This window comes from Ambystoma mexicanum, chromosome 6q, assembly GCF_040938575.1.
Source record: "Ambystoma mexicanum isolate Mex_15411 chromosome 6q, UKY_AmexF1_1, whole genome shotgun sequence".
In the NCBI taxonomy this organism is placed as follows: domain Eukaryota; kingdom Metazoa; phylum Chordata; class Amphibia; order Caudata; family Ambystomatidae; genus Ambystoma; species Ambystoma mexicanum.
Window position 1 is genome coordinate 446,192,267 of NC_090937.1, and position 21,768 is coordinate 446,214,034.

At 44.1% G+C, this 21,768-nt stretch overlaps 2 protein-coding genes across 2 annotated transcripts in view; one reads left to right on the top strand and one right to left on the bottom strand.

The window, feature by feature from the left end:
* Window positions 1–13,634, top strand: part of LRRC19 (leucine rich repeat containing 19) — a 241,973-nt gene extending 228,339 nt beyond the window's left edge. Inside the window, exon 4 of the mRNA XM_069630924.1 lies at window positions 13,155–13,634. Within this exon, the coding sequence (XP_069487025.1) occupies window positions 13,155–13,489 (335 nt within the window). The 3' untranslated portion in view covers window positions 13,490–13,634. The remainder of the gene's footprint in view (window positions 1–13,154) is intronic.
* The window catches only part of IFT74 (intraflagellar transport 74), a 1,698,810-nt gene that overhangs the window by 1,143,940 nt on the left and 533,102 nt on the right, over window positions 1–21,768 (bottom strand). The window lies entirely within an intron of this gene.

Below are 21,768 nucleotides of genomic sequence, written 5' to 3' on the forward strand. Positions count from 1 at the left end.
CGGTGGATGACTCTGAGGGATGCGTAGAAAAGGCAGGCAGTAACCTTGGGCCACTGTCTCCAATGCCCAAGCATCTGACGTAATAGCGTGCCATTCCGTCAGATGTTGAGTTAACCTGCCCCCCACTGGTGTCTTGTGAGGAGAGTACTCAGAGCGGTTTGGAGGCGGCTGATGCAGATGCCGAGGGTAAAGAGGCACCTGCTGCTGCTGCGGCTTTTGTATTTTTACCCCGTCCACCTCGGGTGAATTTTTTCTGACCCCTTTGAACCGGCTGTCCTGCCTCTTCCGAATGCGGAATAGAAGCGAAAGGACTTACCTCTGCGAGAGGTTCCTGAGGGGCGATATGGTGTCTGACGGATTGCAGCTCCCAGGGATTTTGCTGCTGCCTTTGATGTTTGAAGCTTTTCTAAACTGTCATCCGCCTTTTTACCAAACAAGGAAGAGCCGTCAAAGGGCATATTCAAGAGTCTGCTTTGCACATCTGGAGCAGAACCAGACTTCCGCAACCAAGCAAATCTCCTGGTTGTTGTACTTGCCGCCATGGCCCTGCTGATGCTGTCAGCAGAATCAATGCCAGTTTGAAGGGATTCGCACATAGCGTCTTTACCATCCTTGATGATGTTTAGTAACGCTTCCCTTTCTTCTCCCTCCGGGAGGCAGTCACCCGCTGATGAAGCACACTCCCAAAGTGTGTGGCTGAACCATGCGAGCGTACAAGTAGCATTGATGGATTTCAACGCCATGCTACATGCCGAAAATACTTTTTTGGCTATAGAGTCATATCATCCCTGTCCTGTGGAACAGTAGGGTAAGCCGATTTACTACCTGATGAAGTAGCTGCCTGAACAACCAGACTCTCCGGAGTTGGGTGTTTGGATAAATATTCAGGGTCAGCAGAAGACGCCCTATATTTAGCTGATCATTTTTTGTTAACCGCCGGGATTACCTCAGGTGTTTCCCAGTTTGCCAATATTCTCCTTTGTAATGCCGCATGAAATGGCACCACAGGATCCTCCTGTGGACCTTTGACCAAGATGTCTGTGAGGTTGTCTTGCTGAAAAGCAGGTGAGGGTGTGGACCACCCCATAAACTCTATTATCCTTGCCATCAAGGTTCTATAAGGGGTTTCAGCATGTTCCCCTGGGTCTGGTCTGGCAAATTCCACTTCTGGAGAAGTGTCCAACCCACTTGCTTCCTGTAAGGATTCTTGGAGGTCTTTCAACCTACCTTCCTCAGAGATAAATTCCTCTGGTACAGGAGTTGCAGATCCCTGCAACTCAAAAGGTCTTTCCGGATCTGAATCCTCCCCTTTTTCATAAATAGATGATAAGACTCTGGAGTGATCAGGTCTTGAAAATGGTATAAATCTCATTTCCAGAGCAGAAGGGGCCAAATTTGTCATGATTGGCTGAGAAAACATCAACGTCGTCGACGCGGACGTTAAAGGCTTCCAAGCCATCGAAAAAGGCGTCGAAAAAGGTGGTAGAGGCCTCGATGAACTTGAAAGTATCGGAATTCTACTCGAGGTTGTCGACGACATTCTCTTGATCAAGGCTCTGGGTATGGCCACTGGCTGTGAGGTGGCCGTGGGTTTGTCCTTTCTCAGCGTCGACGTCGGCGTCGAAGACGGCATCGACTCGACTGACCTGTGCGTCGAAGAACCCTTCGATAACGGCGTCAAAGACGCCAATCTATGCTTCGAAGGGATCTTCGATGACAGCGTCGAAGACGCGACTTTGCCTTTACTCGAGGGTTCGTGACGCTCTCGAGTGGCTTCTTTTGCCGGGTGCTGTGATTTTTTGGGTCTTTCACCCAGGGTATCACCCTCAGCAGTCTTCGAGGGGGTCGAGGCCATTTTCTCGAAGACGCTCAGCATCTTTTTCCTGAATTCCTCCCACTCAGCCTGAGAGCTATGTTTTGTGGGGCAGGAGACCCTTTTTGGGGAAACGGAAGAAGAAGACGAGGCAGGGGATCTTCAACGTCTCTTTTTTGAATGCTTAGATCTCGAAGAGTGATGGGAACTGCTTCGAGACCTAGAACGAGAATGTCTTTTGTGATGGCGAGGAGACGAATGTCTCGATTCCGCAGAGGAAACTTTTGAAGAAGTTTTAACTGCCTTACCTCTCTCAAGCTTCCCCTTACGCTCCTTCAAGGCTTTTGCCGTCATGGACATGCCGTCCTCGCACTCCGAACAATGGTGCTCGATTCCCAGGCACCACAAACAGATCCTGTGAGGATCCGTCAACGACATTTTCTTTCCACAGTCTCGACATTTTTTGAAGCCGGACCGTGGAGTCGTCGGTTCGGATGAAGAAGCCATCAAGTACGAGTCGATATTCACGAGGAATAATGAAGTATATTTGACTGAAGAACTGAGCAACGATATTCCGAGGCCCCACGAAGCGCAGAAAAACGGAACTGAGCAACGGATGCTGCGCAAGTCTATTTATACGCGTGATGACGTTGGCGCCGATACGGAGGCTGTCGAGGGACATCGGCTCGAGGGACGTAGACGCGCAGCGCCCTCTTCTGAAAAAAAATTCCGAGGCCAGCAAGCTGGGAGATGATCTATCAAAGATAAGGAATACGTCGGAGGACACAATCCCTTCGAAATGCAATCTCTCCAAGCGACACTAGCCAAAACCTTCCAGGCCAGTTCCAACTGATGAGCGGACCTAATCTCAGCGCTAGGGGAAATGAGGCATGTGATAGGCCAATTAGGGGAACAAACTGACCTGATGTAAAGAGGGCTACAGGAGGTAGACAAAGAGGCCACCACGAATAGCGAGGCCATAAAACGCCTAAACGTGGCAACGCAGAACAACCGGAGGACTTAGAGAACAGGTGAACAATCAAGATATGTGGGTTCGATCTGCCTTCTGGGCGCTAATTACCACTCCCGATTAGCAAACTCCAAAAAATGTAAAAAGGGGTTTGGTGTCAGCGACTACACATTTCCCGCAAACCACCCACAAGGTTTGTAAAATTCAGACAAGTTGAATAATGATTCAGGGAAGGTGACTCACGCTCCAACCACTGATATATATAGAATTGAATGAGATTGTGAATATATATCAGTATGACAAGGAAAACAAAGTGAAATCAAAATTTTATTTTTTTGTAGATGTACAGCCGACACGTGTTTCGACCACCTGGTCGTTTTCAAGGCTGAAAAGGATTACCCACAAAACGTCACATGTTATTCGCAAAACATAATATCCAAATATAAGTATAACACATGAATCAGTAAGTGAAAGAAAGTAATGAACCCATAATAAGTCAAAGCCAAAAACATAATCAATGACAAAAAGTATAATAAAACGTGAGACATACCAAACAAGCCACAATTCAGGTCAAATATGGAGGTTGATGTTGTTCCCACCAAATCCTACATAGGAATTAGTACTCATGTGCTACAGTTCCTCAAGACTCTGGAATGGGAACCTGATTACTTACTAACTACTCTTGATGTATCATCATTGTATACTAGTATTGATCACCAATTGGCAATTCAAACTATTGACTACCCATTTCGCAATGCTTCCGCTTTCTATCTTCAGCATGTTGACATGCTCAAAAGCTTTCTGAGATTCACTCTGTCTAATAATGTATGCATATTTAATGACCGATACTATGTTCAGGCTAAGGGAGTTGCCATGGGCGCGAAATTTGCCCCATCCTTGGCAAATCTTTTCATGTCACAGTTTGAAGACAGACATGTGTATAATCAAGAATGATTCAGTCCCAGTATTATTGTATGGTGACGCTTCATAGATGACATCCTAATTGTATGGAAAGGCTCAAAGGAAACATTTGACCATTTCGTTGTGTATATTAACAATAATAATTCTAGTTTTCGAATCATAAGCCATACTAGTCCTGTATCTATTGATTTCTTGGATTTACACATTTTCATTGAGGATGGCTCTGTGCAGTCTAGAACTTATCGCAAACCGACGTACGTTAACTCTGTGCTTTGTGCTCAAAGTAGTCATCAACGATCTACGATCAATTACATAACGGGGGCGAATTCTACAGGGCGAGGAGGAACTGTAGTCGTGATATTCACTATGTTGAAGAATCTGATCTTCTTACACAAAGGTTTTTGAATAGAGTATATCACCTTGACACAATTAGGAATGCCTCAAACAAGTACATTAATACGAAACAAGCTGAACTTTTAGGGGAAAAAAGAAAGAGCAAATCAGAACAGCAACATATTGCTATTATTACACACAATTCTCAGAGGAATCCTCTACCTTATATAGAATGACTTTAAAACACTGGCACATTTTAAGACTTGACAAGGATTTATTACCCTTTTTGTCAGACAAACTTAAATGTACCTTTTTTAGAGCGCGTACTATCAAGCAAAATTGAGCCCTTCATTTTTTAATAGCACTAAACAGATCAATAAAAGGAATTGGCTAAATCAAACTAATGGTTTTTTTAAATGTGGCAACTGCAATATTTGTAAATGTGCTCATGACAACTGTAAAGTTTTCTCTGATATCCATGGTACCAACATAAGGATTAATGATGTCATCAACTGTAAAACCTGTTATGTGGTCTATGCGATCATTGTTTCTGTGGCAAGTTGTATGTAGGTAGCACTATCAGACAGCTGAGAGTTCGCATATGGGGAACATCTGGCTAGTCTGAGGAGTGCTGATCCTAAATCACCATTAGCGACGCACTGGCAGGAAAAACAACAGTGGGGCAATAAGGAGGACTTATGATTTGTAGGACTGATGAAAGCAAAGAGAGGGAAGAGAGGTGGCGACATTAGGATGAAATTGAGGCAATTAAAATGTAAACTAACATGTTTTCTCAGATGTACTAAAAATTGTTTAAATTGTGATCATGAGATGCATGTATTCGTATAATCATTGAAGTGGTTGCTGTTGGTTGTGAAGCCATCCTTTTTTCCCATTCTGGACCAATTTATTTCCTTGGCCTTACTTTATCAATATTTCATCTTAAATTTTTGAAACACATTCTTCTAATTTAGCAGGGATTAGAACATGTGCTTTTCAGATCATGAGGCTAGCCCTTTTGCCCGTAATTAATTTGTTCTTCATTTGAATCGCACAGAGGCTATAGGGTGTTTTCAAACCTTTCCCAAGGTCTTATCATCCAGTATTCAGTAAATGATATTACTGCTGGGATGAGTAATGATCCAATCAAGCGAGCTAGTACCCCATTATTATTTTTTATCTTTTATTGTAGGATTGGAGATTTATCTATTTTCAGGCCTTCAGCCTGTTATCCTACTTATTACTTCTTGAGTAGTTCATGGTATTTGAGATTAGACTCATGCTCTCTTATTCTAATTGTCAAGACATTAAGGCTGTCAAACATCTGTCTAATTACATTTAGTTGGTTTACTAATAGATTGGGGTGCTTAGATACTGTATTTCTATAGTGTGTGCATGTTCTACTTATATTCACTTGCATTATTCCAATTCCAGGCACGTTGTTTTTTCAGTATTTCGACTGTTTATTAGTTGGTGTTAACATTATAGAACAGGTAGTGAAAATTATTCAAGTCTACTTTTCTGTCCATCGTTGTTGAAGGATCAACATTATTTAAGTATATACATTTTTCTGCAGTTACTACATGTTCAATTTTTATATATGTCTTTCCTTTTAGACATTACGCGCCTCTTCGTTTACTTCTGACGTCATGCGTCAGTGTACGCATGACGTCATCACGCATACGCGTCTTCGCGGAAGTATACACGCGAGGGGATGCACATTGTTCCCTTTCGCTAGGATGATTTCGGCCGGGCACTTGCCGTGTTACTTTGTCTCGAGGGATTTATCCCCAAGAATTTGCATTTTCTAAGTAAGCGGGTGTTTCACTCCTGACCTAGATTAGTGTTACCAGTTGATATCACCATAACACTCAATGTCAGTTAGGAGCTTAGAGATTTGATTGGTTACAGTAATTGCATGGATTCTCATTAGCCAAAATGGCGCCAATACTATTTCTGATTGGACCAAAGCAAGTACTTTTATTTAAGCATTTAGGTATACTAGTGTGGCATCGTATTCAATATAGACAAACTTCAATATTTTTTCAGGTTGTACTTAATAGTATGGATGCGCGCAACATCTAACTTCGGACATTTTGGATATTATTGTGATCTGATTACTGAATACTCCATTTGGATCATAGTAGGGATTCAGACTACAGGTAGGAACTTTCTACAATGCTTTCTAAGGACATTGGCCCAAGTTATTTTTCCAATCAGTTGGTGACTATATTTCATTATTACATTGCAGTGGACAATGTCGGTTCTTTGGAACAGTCTATTTACACAATATTACTGGATTTGAGACTGATTTACCGCATTAAAGGATTCCCCATGTACTCAAGGTATGTCTTATTTCATATATCATCATTGGTTCATCCAGGAGTTTCAGTCATGTTTTTTAGAAATTCAGGAGTTTTATAATTTCAATTTTTCTCTTGATATTATATTTCATCTGCAGATAAGGAGCTCCTGTATTATCCACGCTTGGTGAGCATTTCCATTTGGCTGCCAATATAATTTTTACTTACGCATTATTGCTACTAACGGTCAGTCTTAGGCTAATGTTCTAACGTAATTCATGTATGGAATTTCAGACGTAATGACATCTGCTATTTCTATACTAGGAGACGTTCTGTCCATTATTAATGGGTGAGCAGGTTGGCTACACCCCAGACAGCTTTCACTAATCTTTAATAATGTGGGGTGTGAGGTAGCACACCACAGCACAATGACAGTAATATAAATCAGTAATCAAGAATAAGTAACACTTATTGACTGTGGACGGTCTTGTATTGTGACTAATAATAGTTGTTCTTTATATGTGTACCGCTTCTGACATCAACCTCCATCTTTGACCTGAAATGTGGCTTGTTTGGTACCCCTCGCGTTTTATTTATTTATACTTTTTGTCATTGATTATGTTTTTGGCTTTGACTTATTATGGGTTCATTACTTTCTTTGACTTACTGATTCATGTGTTATATTTATATTTGGATATTATGTTTTCCAAATAACATGTGACGTTTTGTGGGTAACCATTTTCAGCCTTGAAAAGGACCAGGTGGACGAAAGACGTGTCGGCTGTACATCGACATAAAAAATAATCATTTTGATTTCACTTTGTTTTCCTTGTCATACTGATATATATTGACAATCTCATTCAATTCTATATGTATCAGTGGTTGGAGCGCGAGTCACCTTCCCTGAATCATTATTCAACTTGACTTAGAGAACAGGTCACAGAGAGTCAACATTAGAATAAAGCTACTGACGGAATTAGTATTCGACAAAGAACTCAAAGGGGAAACACAGAAGATCTTCGCTGCACTTTTGGGGGGATTATCCCAGAAGCAGTGGACCTTGACCGGATTCCTAGGGTGGGCCGGCTGAACAAGGGGCCCAATGCCAGACCGCGGGACGTCTTATGTTTATGTTTATTAGGTTTATATAGCGCTTGAATCCTAAGCGCTTTACAATATAACAACAAGGTACAATAGGAAGAAGCATATTTACAATCATGAGACAAACCCGTGGAACAATATGTAGAACCGTTTCCTTAGATGGAGGAGGAAAGGGAAAGGTGATAAGGAAGGGAGAGGAGGTAGTCAAGGGAAGAGGAACAATAATTCAGTTATCTGATTTAAATTCAAGTGGGTCTGAGAAGGAAGGGGAAGGTATGAAGGGGATAGGAGAGGGACAGGGGATATGGAGAGGAGAGATGGTAGAAAGTCAAGGGGGGAGCGTTTGTAAGATACGGGCAAAAAGAGGCTATTCTCAGTGCAGCCAGGCAACAAGAGCCGGTGCGCTACAAGGGCCAAGAGATGGCACTATAGCAGGACCTGGCGAACAGCACATTAACCAAGAGGAGACATATGAGTCCAATAGTGAAAGAATTGACCAAGAAGAACATTAAGTACAAATGGACCTTCCCGTTTGGCCTGATGTTCGAGTGGGAAGGGGCCCAAAAGCGGGTAACCTCACTGCAAGAAGCGGCAGACATAATACACTTGGACTTGGGCGAGTAATCGGTGAGAGAAGGACCCCCAGTAGCGGAAATCAAAGGACGGCTCAGACCATGGGAATGGTCGGTAGCGGGGGAATGGCATAGAAGGAGGGAGTCATTAAGGGGTCCCCGCCCGAAAGGTGGCGGGGGGGTGGCCGAAGAAGCAGGGAACAATGAGGGATGAGAGGGTTCAAACAACGCCCACAAGAGAAGTAAAAGGGGGGTGGTGGATAATCGGGAATAACCAGGGGCAAAGGGAATAGGGGGTATAAAACATGTTGGAACCAGTAAGGGGAAGTGGGGAGGGGGGTACAGGAGAGGAGGGGGGAGTTAGACGCATCCCAAAGTTGGGGAGGAGGACTGGATAGGGGGAGAGGCAGCAAGAAGTCAGGCGAGTCATGGGGGAAAGAAGGAGGGGCCAAGGGGGGGGGATTGCTGACCAAAGAGGGAAAAAGAGGACGAAGGGGCAAAGAATCAAGAGCGGGCGAGAAGGGAGAATAGAATATGCGAGAGAAAGGGTTAGGGATATAAAGGGGGAGATGAAGGGCGAAGAGTGAGACGTTGCAGGTTCAAGTGGATTACACAATGTGAGAGGGCTTTACACACCTCAAACGGTAAAGCAATAGAGATTCACAAAGGCAACAGGGACGGATGTCTTGGCTTCACAGGAGACCCAGCTCTTGAAAAAGGATCAGGGGTGACTCAAACTCCAGGGCTTCTCACAGGTATTCATCACGTCGGGCCACACCAAAGCAGGCGGGGTGGCACTGGCGTTTAGGAATAGTATTGACTTCAGAGTATCGGATACACTTAGTGATAAGGAGGGGGGATACATACTGGCCCAAGTGGAATGTGTTAGGCAGAAACCTGTGCAGTTCCCTCTGGGACCACTGCAAAAGATTTAAGACTACAGGTGTTTGGCAGTAAACCCACTTGGTAGCAGTCTGTACCACACAGATTCACTTGGTAGCTGTGGCTGAGCAGTCAGACTTCCCTCAAGAAGAGTTAGGCAGTATACAGAGTATTCACAATAGGTCAAAAGAACACAGTAGAACAAGCAAACACTGACCAGAGCTTGGTGTAAAAGAGATATAAAGAGATATAATTATTTATCTAAAACCACATCTAATAAAACACACAGGCACTAATATTCAGCAGTTCAAAAACATGGTCACTAAAAGATATACACTCCCTTAAAAGAATATTAGACAAGTCTTAAGTAAAGCCCCACTTATTTTCAGACAGCGGTGAGCGCTTAACGCAGATGGCACTCTAATAATTCGGTTTAAAAGGGAGAGAAAGGCAGAGTATAAATTGAAACAGATCCCAACACTTTCACAAGAACACAGCAAGAGAGGAAGGCAGAATCAAACCGTGAAGTTAGAGTTCAGAAAGCCGGATCCACTTTAAGAGGATCAGAACGAAATGTGTCCAAGGTCACACGGTTGAAAAGTGCACAAAAGTCTCGAAAAGGTTCAGAAAGAGTTGGACCAAAAGAAAGGGACCAGTTAGATGGTCAAGGCGGCCAGCCCAGTCCAGAAGGTTAAGGGATTATTATTACCTTGTAGCAATCTTTAGAAAGGGAGGCCTGGCGGACACAGTACCCTTAAGTGGTGAGAATACTCCAGCGGGGGCAGTTGTTCCTGGCAGCGGGTGCAAGTCGGTGCTTCGTCCGGGGGAAGAGAGGGTCTCGTCAGGGAGGAAGACAGGAGTCTGTTGCACTGCCAGGGAAGAAACCAGCTGCGGAGTTCTCAGTTAAAAGGAGCGGTCCTTTTATTCGCGGTCCAGTGGTAAGTGGCTATCCGGTTGCCGGGTGCTTGGCACGGGCAATTCGACCACAAGACATCCTGGGATGCAAGGAAAAGAAGGTAAACTGGTTGTGCCCACCAGTCAGGGGAAGAAGACTCTCCAGCCGGGAGATCTTCTCTGTCGTCGGGAAGTGGTGGGTCGGTTCCGCAGGGCTCCACCGGTGGTGTCGTCGTAGCAGGTCGGCTCAGCTTCTCCCTCGTCGGATTCTCAGGTCCTGTGGCGACTTCTGAAGTTCCAGTCCCAAAAGCCCTGCTTTTATGCAGCACACCCCCATTCACTCAGCCTAGCTGTCAATCAAACATGCTAAGTGGTGAGCCGGCCGGCTCACCACTTGGGCCAATCACACCAGAGTGCGACTTGAGTTACCAAGGTAACTCAGTCCAGGGTGCCTAAACCCCCTCCCACACCCCCTGTGGTACCCAGACAGAGTGGCACCACTTTTGGAGGCTTCTGCGGAGAAGCCTGCCAAAAAGTGGAACAAAGGGCTCGACATGGGTTAGAGTCACAGAAGAGAACACAAACGCCAATCGAGTTCTGGCAAAAAATACCAACCGGCGAATTAATATTAAATAAATAAACCGGCGGTATGTTTGAGGCTATGAGAATTAAATAATTAAAGTTGGTAGCCTCGAACAATGGGAAAATCCCATAGAGATATATTCGCGGTCGAATATAAAAAGTAGTATCCACTGCCACCAGCCAAAACTCGATCAGGGGGGACGGAGACGTGCCCTCTCGACTAACATACCCCAGGGCAATCAAATTGCCCCGACCAGTACGTCCACAATATGATGGTTTGTACTGGTTTCTGTTCATAATTTGGGACTAGTAAAGCCAATGGTGACTTTACATGCCCTGGGAGACAGTAGTTAGTCCCAGGGTATGGAGTCTATGGTGGGGTGTCACTGCACGGAGGGTGCTGTGTAACACACATAGTAAAAACACATGAGACCCTATGGAGTCAAGGACCCCATAGCCCATAAAACACATTAACAGTCAAAGGAACACCACAAATCATGTCCAAGAGTGGGAGAAAAAGAGTCTCACTCTTGGCAGGAGAAAAAAACAAACTCCAGAAATCCAGCAAAGCTGCTGGGGGACTCACTAGGTTAGGACATTCAGCCTAAACAGAGAATTCTCCCTAACAGAATGCAGGGGGGTAGTGTACACCATAGTATCAGCATACACATCAAAAGCAGGCCAAGAGTGCTTCTTAGAGGAACTGCTGAACATCGTGAAAGGAGTCGCAAAAGGAGACATAATCCTTATGGGGTATCTCAACCTGGCATGGAACAAGAGGGGGGACAGGTCAACTAGGGAGGGATCTGCAGGGGGAGCGGTAGCGGCTCCCCAATTGAGGGATAGATTCAAAAGTGTGGGACTGAGGGACGTTTGGAGAGCAGTGGAGGGGCACACATTCCTCTCAGTAGTACGTTGCATGCAATCCAGGATTGACTACATATGGGTTTTGGCGCAACTTGTGGGGAGGGTAGAGGTGGGCCCTCTGGGGAGAGCAGATCATAAGGTGGTGTCAATGAAACTGAGAATGCAGGGATGCAGGCCGGGGATATGGAGATGGAAGCACCCTCGGGAGATACTTGGGGACACAGGTACGCAGGAGGAAATAGAGGGCAAAATCAAGGCGTTTTTTTTTTAGCAGAACAAGAGCTCGGATAAGAGCGAGAGCATTAGGTGGGACGCTTTCAAAGCTACATTGAGGGGGGAATTCATAGCATTGAGGGCGCAAAGAGAGTCCCTTTCTGGAGTGCAAACAAGATTTCAGAGTAGGAGAGGGGAAGAGACATAGATACTTCCAGATAAAACACTGGGTAATGAACAGGGAAATTAGAGCAGCGGCCACCCGCAGATCACCCTGCTCGAGAGGTTCCTATTGACATACGATGGAACAAAGAGGCTTATCTCAAATTTATATAGGCTACTGGGTGAGCAAATCTGGCCATAAATGCCCGGTGGGATCAGATGCTGGGAAAAGATATTACAGAGGAATGGGAAAGGCTCTGGAGAAGAATACCAAAGGTGGCAAAGGCAGTACAGCTCCAGGAAGCATGGTATAAATATTTATTCGGGTTGCACTATACCCCAACCCGACTACACAGTATTTATCCTGAGGTATCCAAGGATTGCTGGAGGGGGTTTTGGGAGGAGGGATCCACAGCGCACATATAGTGGGAATGCCCCAAAATCAAGCTGTTCTGGAAAAAGGTACTCCAGGCTCAGGCCTTTTGGGAGGGGGCCAAAAGGGATCCCAAGCAGGTCCTGTTAGGATTGAAGGAAACGGGAACAGAGGGAGAAAGCAGAGGACGAGAAAAGGCAAGAGCGGTATTAAACCTAGCGGCAATGGCCCTCATAGCACAAAAATGGAAGGGTCCGACCGCCCCAAAGGAACAGGAGTGGCTGCGAAAGGTGTGGGAACTGGTAGCGCTAGAATGGGCAACATATCCCATGAATAACAACCTGGGGAAATTTGCAATGGAATGGGGGAAACCTTGGCCTTCCTGAAGGGCGAATACAGGTCCCAATGGTGTCCTCAACGACAAACTCCTGGACTTGAATTAGCAGATCCTCAGAGGGACAAGCCAACTGATAACGAAGACTGCATGCTGCCGGAAAAGATAAAGGGAGGGGGCGTAGGGGGGACCTTTTAACATGTTGGAAAACAATAAAGAGATGTTTAAAAACAAAAAAATGTCAAATAACCCCTAAAATGAGCCCACCAGTTGATCTTGTGAGTTGCCATCTTTCCCACCGACTCACATGATGCCACTGCTCTTATTGAAAAGTGATCACTGCAGGACGCTTTGTTTAGGAATGAGAGGCAGTGGCTGCTGTTCTAACATATCATTAATGGAATTAACTATACGAAATATTTTTCGACTGCAGTGCAATTATAGATTTCTCAAATTTACTAATTCACAAGAAGCACTTGTACAATGGTATTTGCCCTCTTTCCCCTCTTTTTCCTATTCTTGTTACTTATTCTTCTCTTTTTCTTCTATCTTTCCAGCTATCCTTCCCTCTTTCTTTCCTTCCTTCCCATCACATCTATCCATGTGCTTCCTTCTTCATTCTTTGTCATTTTTCTTTCACTGACTTTTTCTCCTTTCTTCCCCTTTTTTTCGTTTAATCCTTCTTCTAAAAAGAATGAAGCAAACCTTTAAAAAAAGGTTCCAAATGTCAAGACATTGGCCACGAACATTTAAAACAGGCCTTGAAATGAATGGCAAAATGAATTAGTTCTACAGATTCCAAATGACACTAATTGTACCCTCTCTCTTGTTAAGCCCCATCTTCGCTTGGCAAAAGCTGGAACTTCCTTGCAGGAGTTGTAGGAGTTGTCCTGACTACGTCCTTTCTGATTATAATGGCAGTGAAGTTCCCGAAGTGGTACAACTACCTGGTCAGCTATAATCACCATCGTCTGCAGGAATACCAACCAGACATGTTTGACCAAGAATTCAACGCTGATATGAGTGCTGTTCCACAAACAACACCATCCATGGTAGATGAAGACGACTGTATGGTGGTATTTGAGCAAAAGAGCACCTTTGTGATAGACGACGATGGATTTATAGAAGACAAATATATTGATGCTCAAGAGTTAACTGAGGAGACTTAACAGAAAGAGTTCAACAATGCACTTCAGTAAATAAAGATGCCAGTTGTAGTATATGCTACACATGCTATATAAAATGCATGCATTTTAGGTAAGAGCAGTGTTTGGTTTACGGTGCATTCTGGGAGAATCTCCACGTTTGTAGAATGCTGTAATATTTATTGGGAATTATGATTATCATGGTCTGCATGTAAAATGTAACTTGTATAACATCAGCTGAAGGATTATCAGGTATTCCAGACGTGTGTGTATATGCACAATTAATTTCACCGAAAGAATCCGGTCAGAACTGCTGCCCTCGTTTTGACAGCGTGAAAGAACACCATAAACAGGAAGAGAACAAATACAATGACCACATACAAAAGGATTTCTTTTGTTCAGCAATTCAGGATCGTTCAGCGGAAACAATAATAAAAAATATATATTATGTCTGTATTGAAGTGACTGTTATGGCTGTAAGAAGAAAGCATTACACTCACACATCTTCGATTTTCATTTGTATGCACATGACAAATGCGCAAATTCATGAAAAGCGAGAGGCATCAAACCACCGCGCCAGTCTGCATTGGGCCTCTGTTTGGAGTAACAGCGAAGCACGTTGACTTCAAATTCCACACTCACCAAGTCCTTTGCCAATCAGATGTGACAGACAGATAATGGAAATGTCCTCATTTGTGTTATTTGTTTTTTAAGGGGCATCAGCCAATTGCAACTACAATTAAACCATCAACTTGATTTCCCATTGTGCTTTGAAGAGGATGGTCCCAAACCTTCTACTAAGTGCTTCATTATACAGACACTGGTGATTCCAGGCGATCAACTCTGCTAGAATTTTTATAATGGGCCCTCAAAGGCATGGAAGTCCAGGCTGTTTCAAGCTACTTCGTGCCCTTTTCTGAAGCAGAACATTGTTATAAAGATGATTCTCCAGGTCAGTTTCCATGAGATTGCTTTATTGCATATCTTCTTAGTTTACATATTAGATAAGATACAATGGCGCTGGGCCCACCAGTGAACACCAACCAGGTTTAACCTTTCCAGCTGACACTCCTGGAATGAAGGGCTGGGCAAAGTTCCGCTCTGCAGGACATTCCACACACCATTCATGACATCACTCATTCACTCTGATAGTATACAGATACAACATACCTCCCTTCTTTCCACAAATACAAAATGTGCCTTTTCATTCCATAACATCTGGCACAACATAAACACAAACCATCCGGTCCAAACACGCAGCACCACAAAATCACCACATATTTCAATACATCCATACCATGCAACATCATAAAGGCACCCAATAGAAATGTCAATACATCCATGAAACGCTCCACCATTAAGACACTCAATCACAATTTGAATGCTCTATAACATGCAGCACCATAAAGGCATCCAATAGCAATAATTCAATACTCGAGCGGACCACTACCCTATACATTCAAACCATCCTTCACTGCATGCCATACAGCTGACACATATACATGCTAGGAAACAGACACACAAATAGATGAAATATTTACCAACTGTCACCATAGTTAATGTACACTCTCAATGCACCAAAAATGGGGCTAAAAGTCCCTAACTGCAGGCTCATCTCTACAATGACATTTTATCATCGCATTTACATCACGCTCTTCTTCAACCAAATAGGCCGACATTACAAGTTTGCCGGTCTTGAAAAATTGCCAGTAATTCTGTGAACAGCAATTTTCCCGGTCCGGCAAACTACAGGTTTGCCAGCGGGGGTTCACTGATTTACCTCCAGAAAAGAGCTGGAGGTAAATCAGGCCAGCACCGGCAGAAAACAGCCAGTATATCAGCACTGTTATAACCAGTGTTGGAAATACTGGTAATCCCCTCCATGGAGTCCGATGGGACTTCATGGAATGGGGATTTACCGTCCTTTCCGCGATCTGTAATATCCCTGTAATCCCGGGATATCAAGCGATGGAAACGGTAGGACAGTTTGAGGGTATCCCGTCAGAATTAGCAGTGGGATAACAGCAAACTTGTGTGAGAAACCTGAAGGTGTCTCACCCGCTAATCCCCACGGATCTGTCATCCAGGTGGCCAGGACATGGCCACCGCTTTTGGATCCAGTTCCTGGGGGTGGATCTGTGCGGGAGGATAACGGGGGTGAGGGGCCTAAGGGGGAGTGGGACCCCGGATAGCGAGACACCGCAACACCTTTATCGGATACTTAGGAACTCAAACCCCCCAACCCCCTCACTCCCCTTCACAACACAAACACTTTCTCACGGACAGCTCGCTATGAGAGAAAACGGACCAACACCTGAGCCGTATACCTAACATGTCCCAACACGATAGTCAGGCAGGGTCAGGCAATTACTGACCATCACACACCTGACTTCCGTTACAATCCCCACACGGATAAAAACAGAGCACACAAGCACACTCTGAGCGAGGCAAAGCACATGAGGAAGCAGCAGTTGCAAGATGGCAGTTTAACACGAGGTGAAAGACGGCACAACAGAAGGGGATCGCAAGGAGGGAAGAGCCCTTGACCTTTTCATCGAGGAACCGTTACTTTCATGAAACCTTGAGAATAGAAAGCATGAGACCAGGAAACGAGGCTGAAGAATCCTGCATTGTGTGTCGGAGATACCCGGGGCTCTCCTGTGTCGATAATCAAGGCGGGGAGAATCGCCTGCTGCCGTGGTACTGTCCTTGGCTCCTACAACAAAGCAGCACAAGTGAAATCCATACAGCTGGTGAGTTGGGACGCCGATTCCAGACCGGTTTGTGTTGAAGCCAAGGTTGCAAGCAGCAACATTGTATGGTGAACGCTGAAGCGAACAGTGTATGAAGCGCATGTGATAACCAACGCAAGTAAAATTGGACAACAGATGAGTGAATGAACTTTGAAACCAAGATACAATACCTTAAAGTGGTCCGGCACCGCATGCATGCCCATTCGAAAGTCTCTGTAAGGTATCCAACTGAGAGGTGGCTAACATGAAAGAGTGACAAAGGATTGTGAATCGAAGTGGTCCTGCAACGGGTCAAGCAAAATTGTGTGCACAATCGAAAGTCTTTGATGTTAATAGAGTAAAGAACGTTGATGGCAAAGTAGATAAAAACTGGTGCAAGCCGAACAAGGGAGATCAGCTGAGAGCTTTTGGTTAAAGCAAGTTTGTGTTAAAGTAAATTAAAATTTGTCCGATTCTGGCGGAGGGAGACTGATTGAACATTCTGTTGAAACGGATCTGAGCCCTGCAGAGGGGCAGCCGGGGTGAATCATGAATCACCCGAGAAATTGGATACATGAATTGGATACATGAAAATCCTCTGAGCATTGTGTTAAAGAGGATATGAGCCCGGCTGAGGGGGATCCGAGGTGAATAGTGAATCACTTGAGAAATTGAGTGCGTGTGAAATCTTGAGAGGAAAATAACTTATTGTTTTTCTGTAGCCATCAGGCCCTCTGAAAGATGAGACTTTGAAGGCAAAGAGACTTGGGCACGGAAGGCCCTGATGCTAATGTTTGAACTGCAACTTCATGCTAGAGAAGCCAGCGACTGTGCTAAGCTCGAGTGTTTCACCTTTTCCCGTGCTGAAAACGTGGGGAAGGGAGGCCAACGGCCTGAATATCCTGACATATCATTTCTTGGACACGTCTTTCTTTTGCATAACATTGTTTGCCACACTATTTGTATTTAGAGGTAAGAATGGCAATAGGTTTATTAGTATAGACCCTTTTATTTTGACAAGACACCACTAGGACTGTGTTGTTATTATTTGATGATCGTAGCTTGCGCCCATCTTTAGATTTAGGATTAGGTAGGCGTTTTTCAAACCCTTTTTGAAGTTCAATAAACAACCTTGAACTGTGGTCACTTGTCTCCATCTTACTGTTGATACCATGCCTTCCTTACACTTGTAATAACCTGCATAGTGTGTTAAAATGTCTGGTATACAGTTAAATATCTCACGTAGCACCACAGTTCTAAACTATCAAAACAATACACCCATCAACCTGTAGGACACTTCTGATCCTTAACATAACGTGACATCCTTACTCCCAAGCAGGAACAGTGTTGCAAACCAAGTCAAGTCACATCCCGGACATTAATTCAGTCGCTACCATCTCTGATGCCAATTTAATACGCTGTGTACTCACAAACACTGGGACCCCCGTGGTGGCATCTCTTCCATGGCCGTGATCTTATCTGTCACCATACTTGCGCTACTGCATGATGGCCATCTATGACGCGGATGAAACGTCATCATTCGGCAACCGTCATGCAGCCCCTACAGACCCATTGAACTCACAAAATTCATGTCTTGCTGCTGGGCATTCGGAAACTGTCCGAATTATGACACTCCCCTCAGTTAGACTGGTAACCTATGTCACACAGCTGACACCACCTCCATCACCATTGCACTCCATATCTGATGTGCCAATCGGCATACATAAGGTCCACTCCACAATGGTCAGATGTGATGAACATCAAACTGTTATCTGAGGCGATGGCCGCTATAGCAGTCCATAACTTTTCAAGGTTTTCCCTTCCCACAGACTTTCCAGTTCCACGCTGCCTTCTTGTTCCATGCACTGCCTGAATCATTTATTTACACTGCTTCTTTATCCTTGCTTCTTCACTGTCCCCCGTTTCCCCTGTTTTCCAAAACAAAGCAAATTCTACGCACAATCCGTCAACTACCTTAACTAGCAGGAACCCCCGGGTGGTGGGATCTTTGTTGGGGGCATTGGGTCCTGGATGGCTTCTCCCCCTCACTGCAGCTCAGCAAGTCCACCTCTTGGGTTCTTCAGCTAAATCCATCGCCAATGTTATAAAGATGATTCTCCAAGGTAGATTTCCATGAGATTGCTTTATTGTACATCTCCTTAGGTTGCATGTTAGATGAGATACAATAGAACTGGACTCACCAATGTCACCCACCAAGACTGAACCTTTCTGGCTGGCACTCCTGGAACTAAGGGGTGGTCAAATTCCACTCAGCAGGACATTCCACACACCATTCATGGACTCACTTATTCACTCAGATAATACACAGATACAACATTAAATATACCTACAATACTGATGCATCCACATGTGCGCACCGTTGTGATGACTCGGCGCTCTCTATACATGACATCGCTAATTTTATGTAATCCCTATGGAATCTACCTGCTTTTTTACAGGTGGTAATCCACATGGATTCCAGCCTCTGAGCCAGCATTCAAAATTGACATTCAAGTCTCTCAGCCTGCATATAAGTTTGATATATATAGAGACGCTGTCAGTTTCCTCTCCATGCCTCACTCCATCAGGGAACACTTGACCAAAATGGTCCAGAGGCTGACAAACAGGCTGAGAGCTTGTTTAGCCAGATATGGACTATTTTATGTTTGGTCAAAAATTAGGATTTAAAGGGTGAAATCTTCTCCAATATTGTGTCAAACTATTGAGCCATCCCATCTTCCAAAAGCAATACTCCACAAATTAACTGATGCCATGTGCCTCCTGAATCATATTTTCAGCTCATGCCACAGCCACAGGATTGTGTGCATTTACTGCTTTGCGTGAACAGCAGCTCCGGTGATGAAGCAGTGTACAGTAATTGTGAACCTTAAGACCTGTGTTGACATCATCTTTATTTACAGGCTTGATTGGTTAAAGCGCTGGCCACATATCAAGCTATTTTCATTATGAGTTGATGAGGAGACTACACTATTTAAAGCCAAATGATCAGATATCCAAATACTCAATTACATCAGTAAAACAAGCATCATCAACGCCAATAGTTTTGAGTTTTGCAGTTGTTCAATACATTTTCTATTTATAATCATGAATATGTGCTGGCCTTAACAAATAGGGGACCCAGCTCAAGGAACACACAAGATGAAGTGCCGGTCATCACGTGACTAACTACATGAGGTGCTAAAAGTATATAGCTAGAAAGCAGAGGCTAAGATTTTATATCATCAGATGAGACATGAAGACTATCGCTTACACAACCTGCTACAGAGGCCTATCAAAGTTTTTTGATCTGCATTACCATTCTGTATCATCCAGCATGGTATCATCAATGTTACAACACACCATTAAGATGAGTTATCTGGGCTGTAAACAATGTATGACAGAATGGTGCACCCACTAAAAATCAATTTACTACAGGCCCAAAAGGAAGAGCTGTACGGCTCCGAAATAGAATACAGACATTCATGATATTTGAGAGCATGTGTGGAAGGTTTGCATATCTTGATAATTATTGTTTGCAGAAAGATAGGAATATTCAACTGAACTGAGATCCAATAACAGTTTAAGAGGGCATTCACATTTAAGTAAACATGCTATTTATAAATGATGTAAGGAAGATCTGATTGGGTGAAGGCCATATTCACATTTCTATCTGGGAAACATTGGATCAACATTCATGCCTTAGCATTTACTGCTGTTACAACTGAAGCAGCTGCTCTACTTAGTAAGTGCTTGCAAATTTCACACCAAATAAGAGAGCTTACGTTCCAAGCGTACTGTAAACCGTCCAACCACGTGGGGCCCCAGCTGTAAAATGTTGAAATACCACACACACATCCATATTTATTTCTTTTATTTAATGAAAATTACAGGGAAAACAATGCATTTATGGCACAAAAATGCTTACAAAACTTTTTAACATTGATTTACAGAGCTTAGGACCAGTGTCCTTAATAATGTGTGAGAGGATGTGGATATAAGACCAGATGATGTAGGGGAGGTAGAAACATGAACCAGGAACAAGGACAGTAGAGCATGACATACGAACGGGATAGTGGAGGAAGTGCTACGTTTTAGGATTAATGGGTGTGGGATAAGTGCTGTGGGGTTGTCGTGGAGAGGTAGAGGGAGAGGGGAATATGTGGTGGCATAGAATGCTATACAAGTGGTTCTTCAGAAAGGGGAAGAGCTAGGAGGTTGCATTTACGCCTAGGACCAGACTTCGTCAATGTGTTAATAAGTATGTTGAGAACATGATGCACTTCTGACTCTAGTGCCTGCATTATCGCAGATGGAGACAGAAAGTCACCACCCCACACCTTTAAGTCAACCAATATTTAAAGACTCTGATTAAGGAGGGGCACAAAGGACAATTGACTACGACAAAGGAGGGCTGTGGTGAAGGAAGAGGTGCATGATGAAAGAGGAACACTGTTATAAGGCCTATGATGAAGGAGGAATATGATGGACTGTGACACAGCAGGACAGTGATGAAGGAGAAGGGAGTAGTTTCTTACCTGTAACTCCATTTCTCCAGCGTTGGTATCTTTCATCGATTCACATGCTTAGAATATTCCCCGTCGTCAGGCTGGGAATCCTCGGTATATTTATAAAGACGTTTCCTATAGGAAAAAATGTTAACACTTCTGTGTCCTATCTATGTCGTTTTCGGGCTGCGTACGCCTGACCCAATAGGACGTAGGGGTATAAATAGACCCGGCCCCGCGGCTCCCTTCAGATTTTAACCCCCCAAAGTAGAGGGAACATATAGAGTTTGCATTCAGGGGAGGCCGGCGGGCGCATGTGAATCCATGAAAGATACCAATGCTGGAGAAATGGAGTTACAGGTAAGAAACTACTCCCTTCTCCAGCATTGGATCTTTCATGGATTCACATGCTTAGAATAGATTATACAGCAGTACCCCTAACATGGAGGTGTGCAATGCACACTAAGACTATCCAAGCCACATATGCAGTTGGGTATACGAAAACAAAACCCATCAAGGTACATTGACAATAACTAAACATATGGCATATTGACAAGAGTATGTATACCCCTTTGTGGGGCTTACCTTACTGAAACAGATGCCGAAGGACCTCTCGTCCCATCTGCATATCTGCCGCATGCTGTTGCTCTAGGCAATAATGCCGAGTAAATGCTTGCGGCACCGACCATGATGCCGCTTGACAGATGTCCACCAATGGAATTCCAGACCATAACGCCGCCGATGACCAGGTAGATCTTGTTGAATGAGCTTTTGGGCGTCTTTCCAATGGCTTTCCTGCCTTAGAGTGACAAAAAGCAATAGTCAACGACACCCAGCGGGCCAGTCCTTGCTTAGTTATTTGGTTTCCCCTTCACCGAAGGTCCATAAACTACAAACAGTTGCCTTGAACGTCTAACACCTTGAGTACGACTGAGATAGAACTTCAAAGCTCTTTTTACATCCAACGTGTGGAGAGTTTTTTCTGCCGCAGAAGAAGCCGCTGCAAAGAATGTTGGAAGAACAATAGAAGAATGTTTGTGGAATGTCGTCGGCACTTTGGGAATGA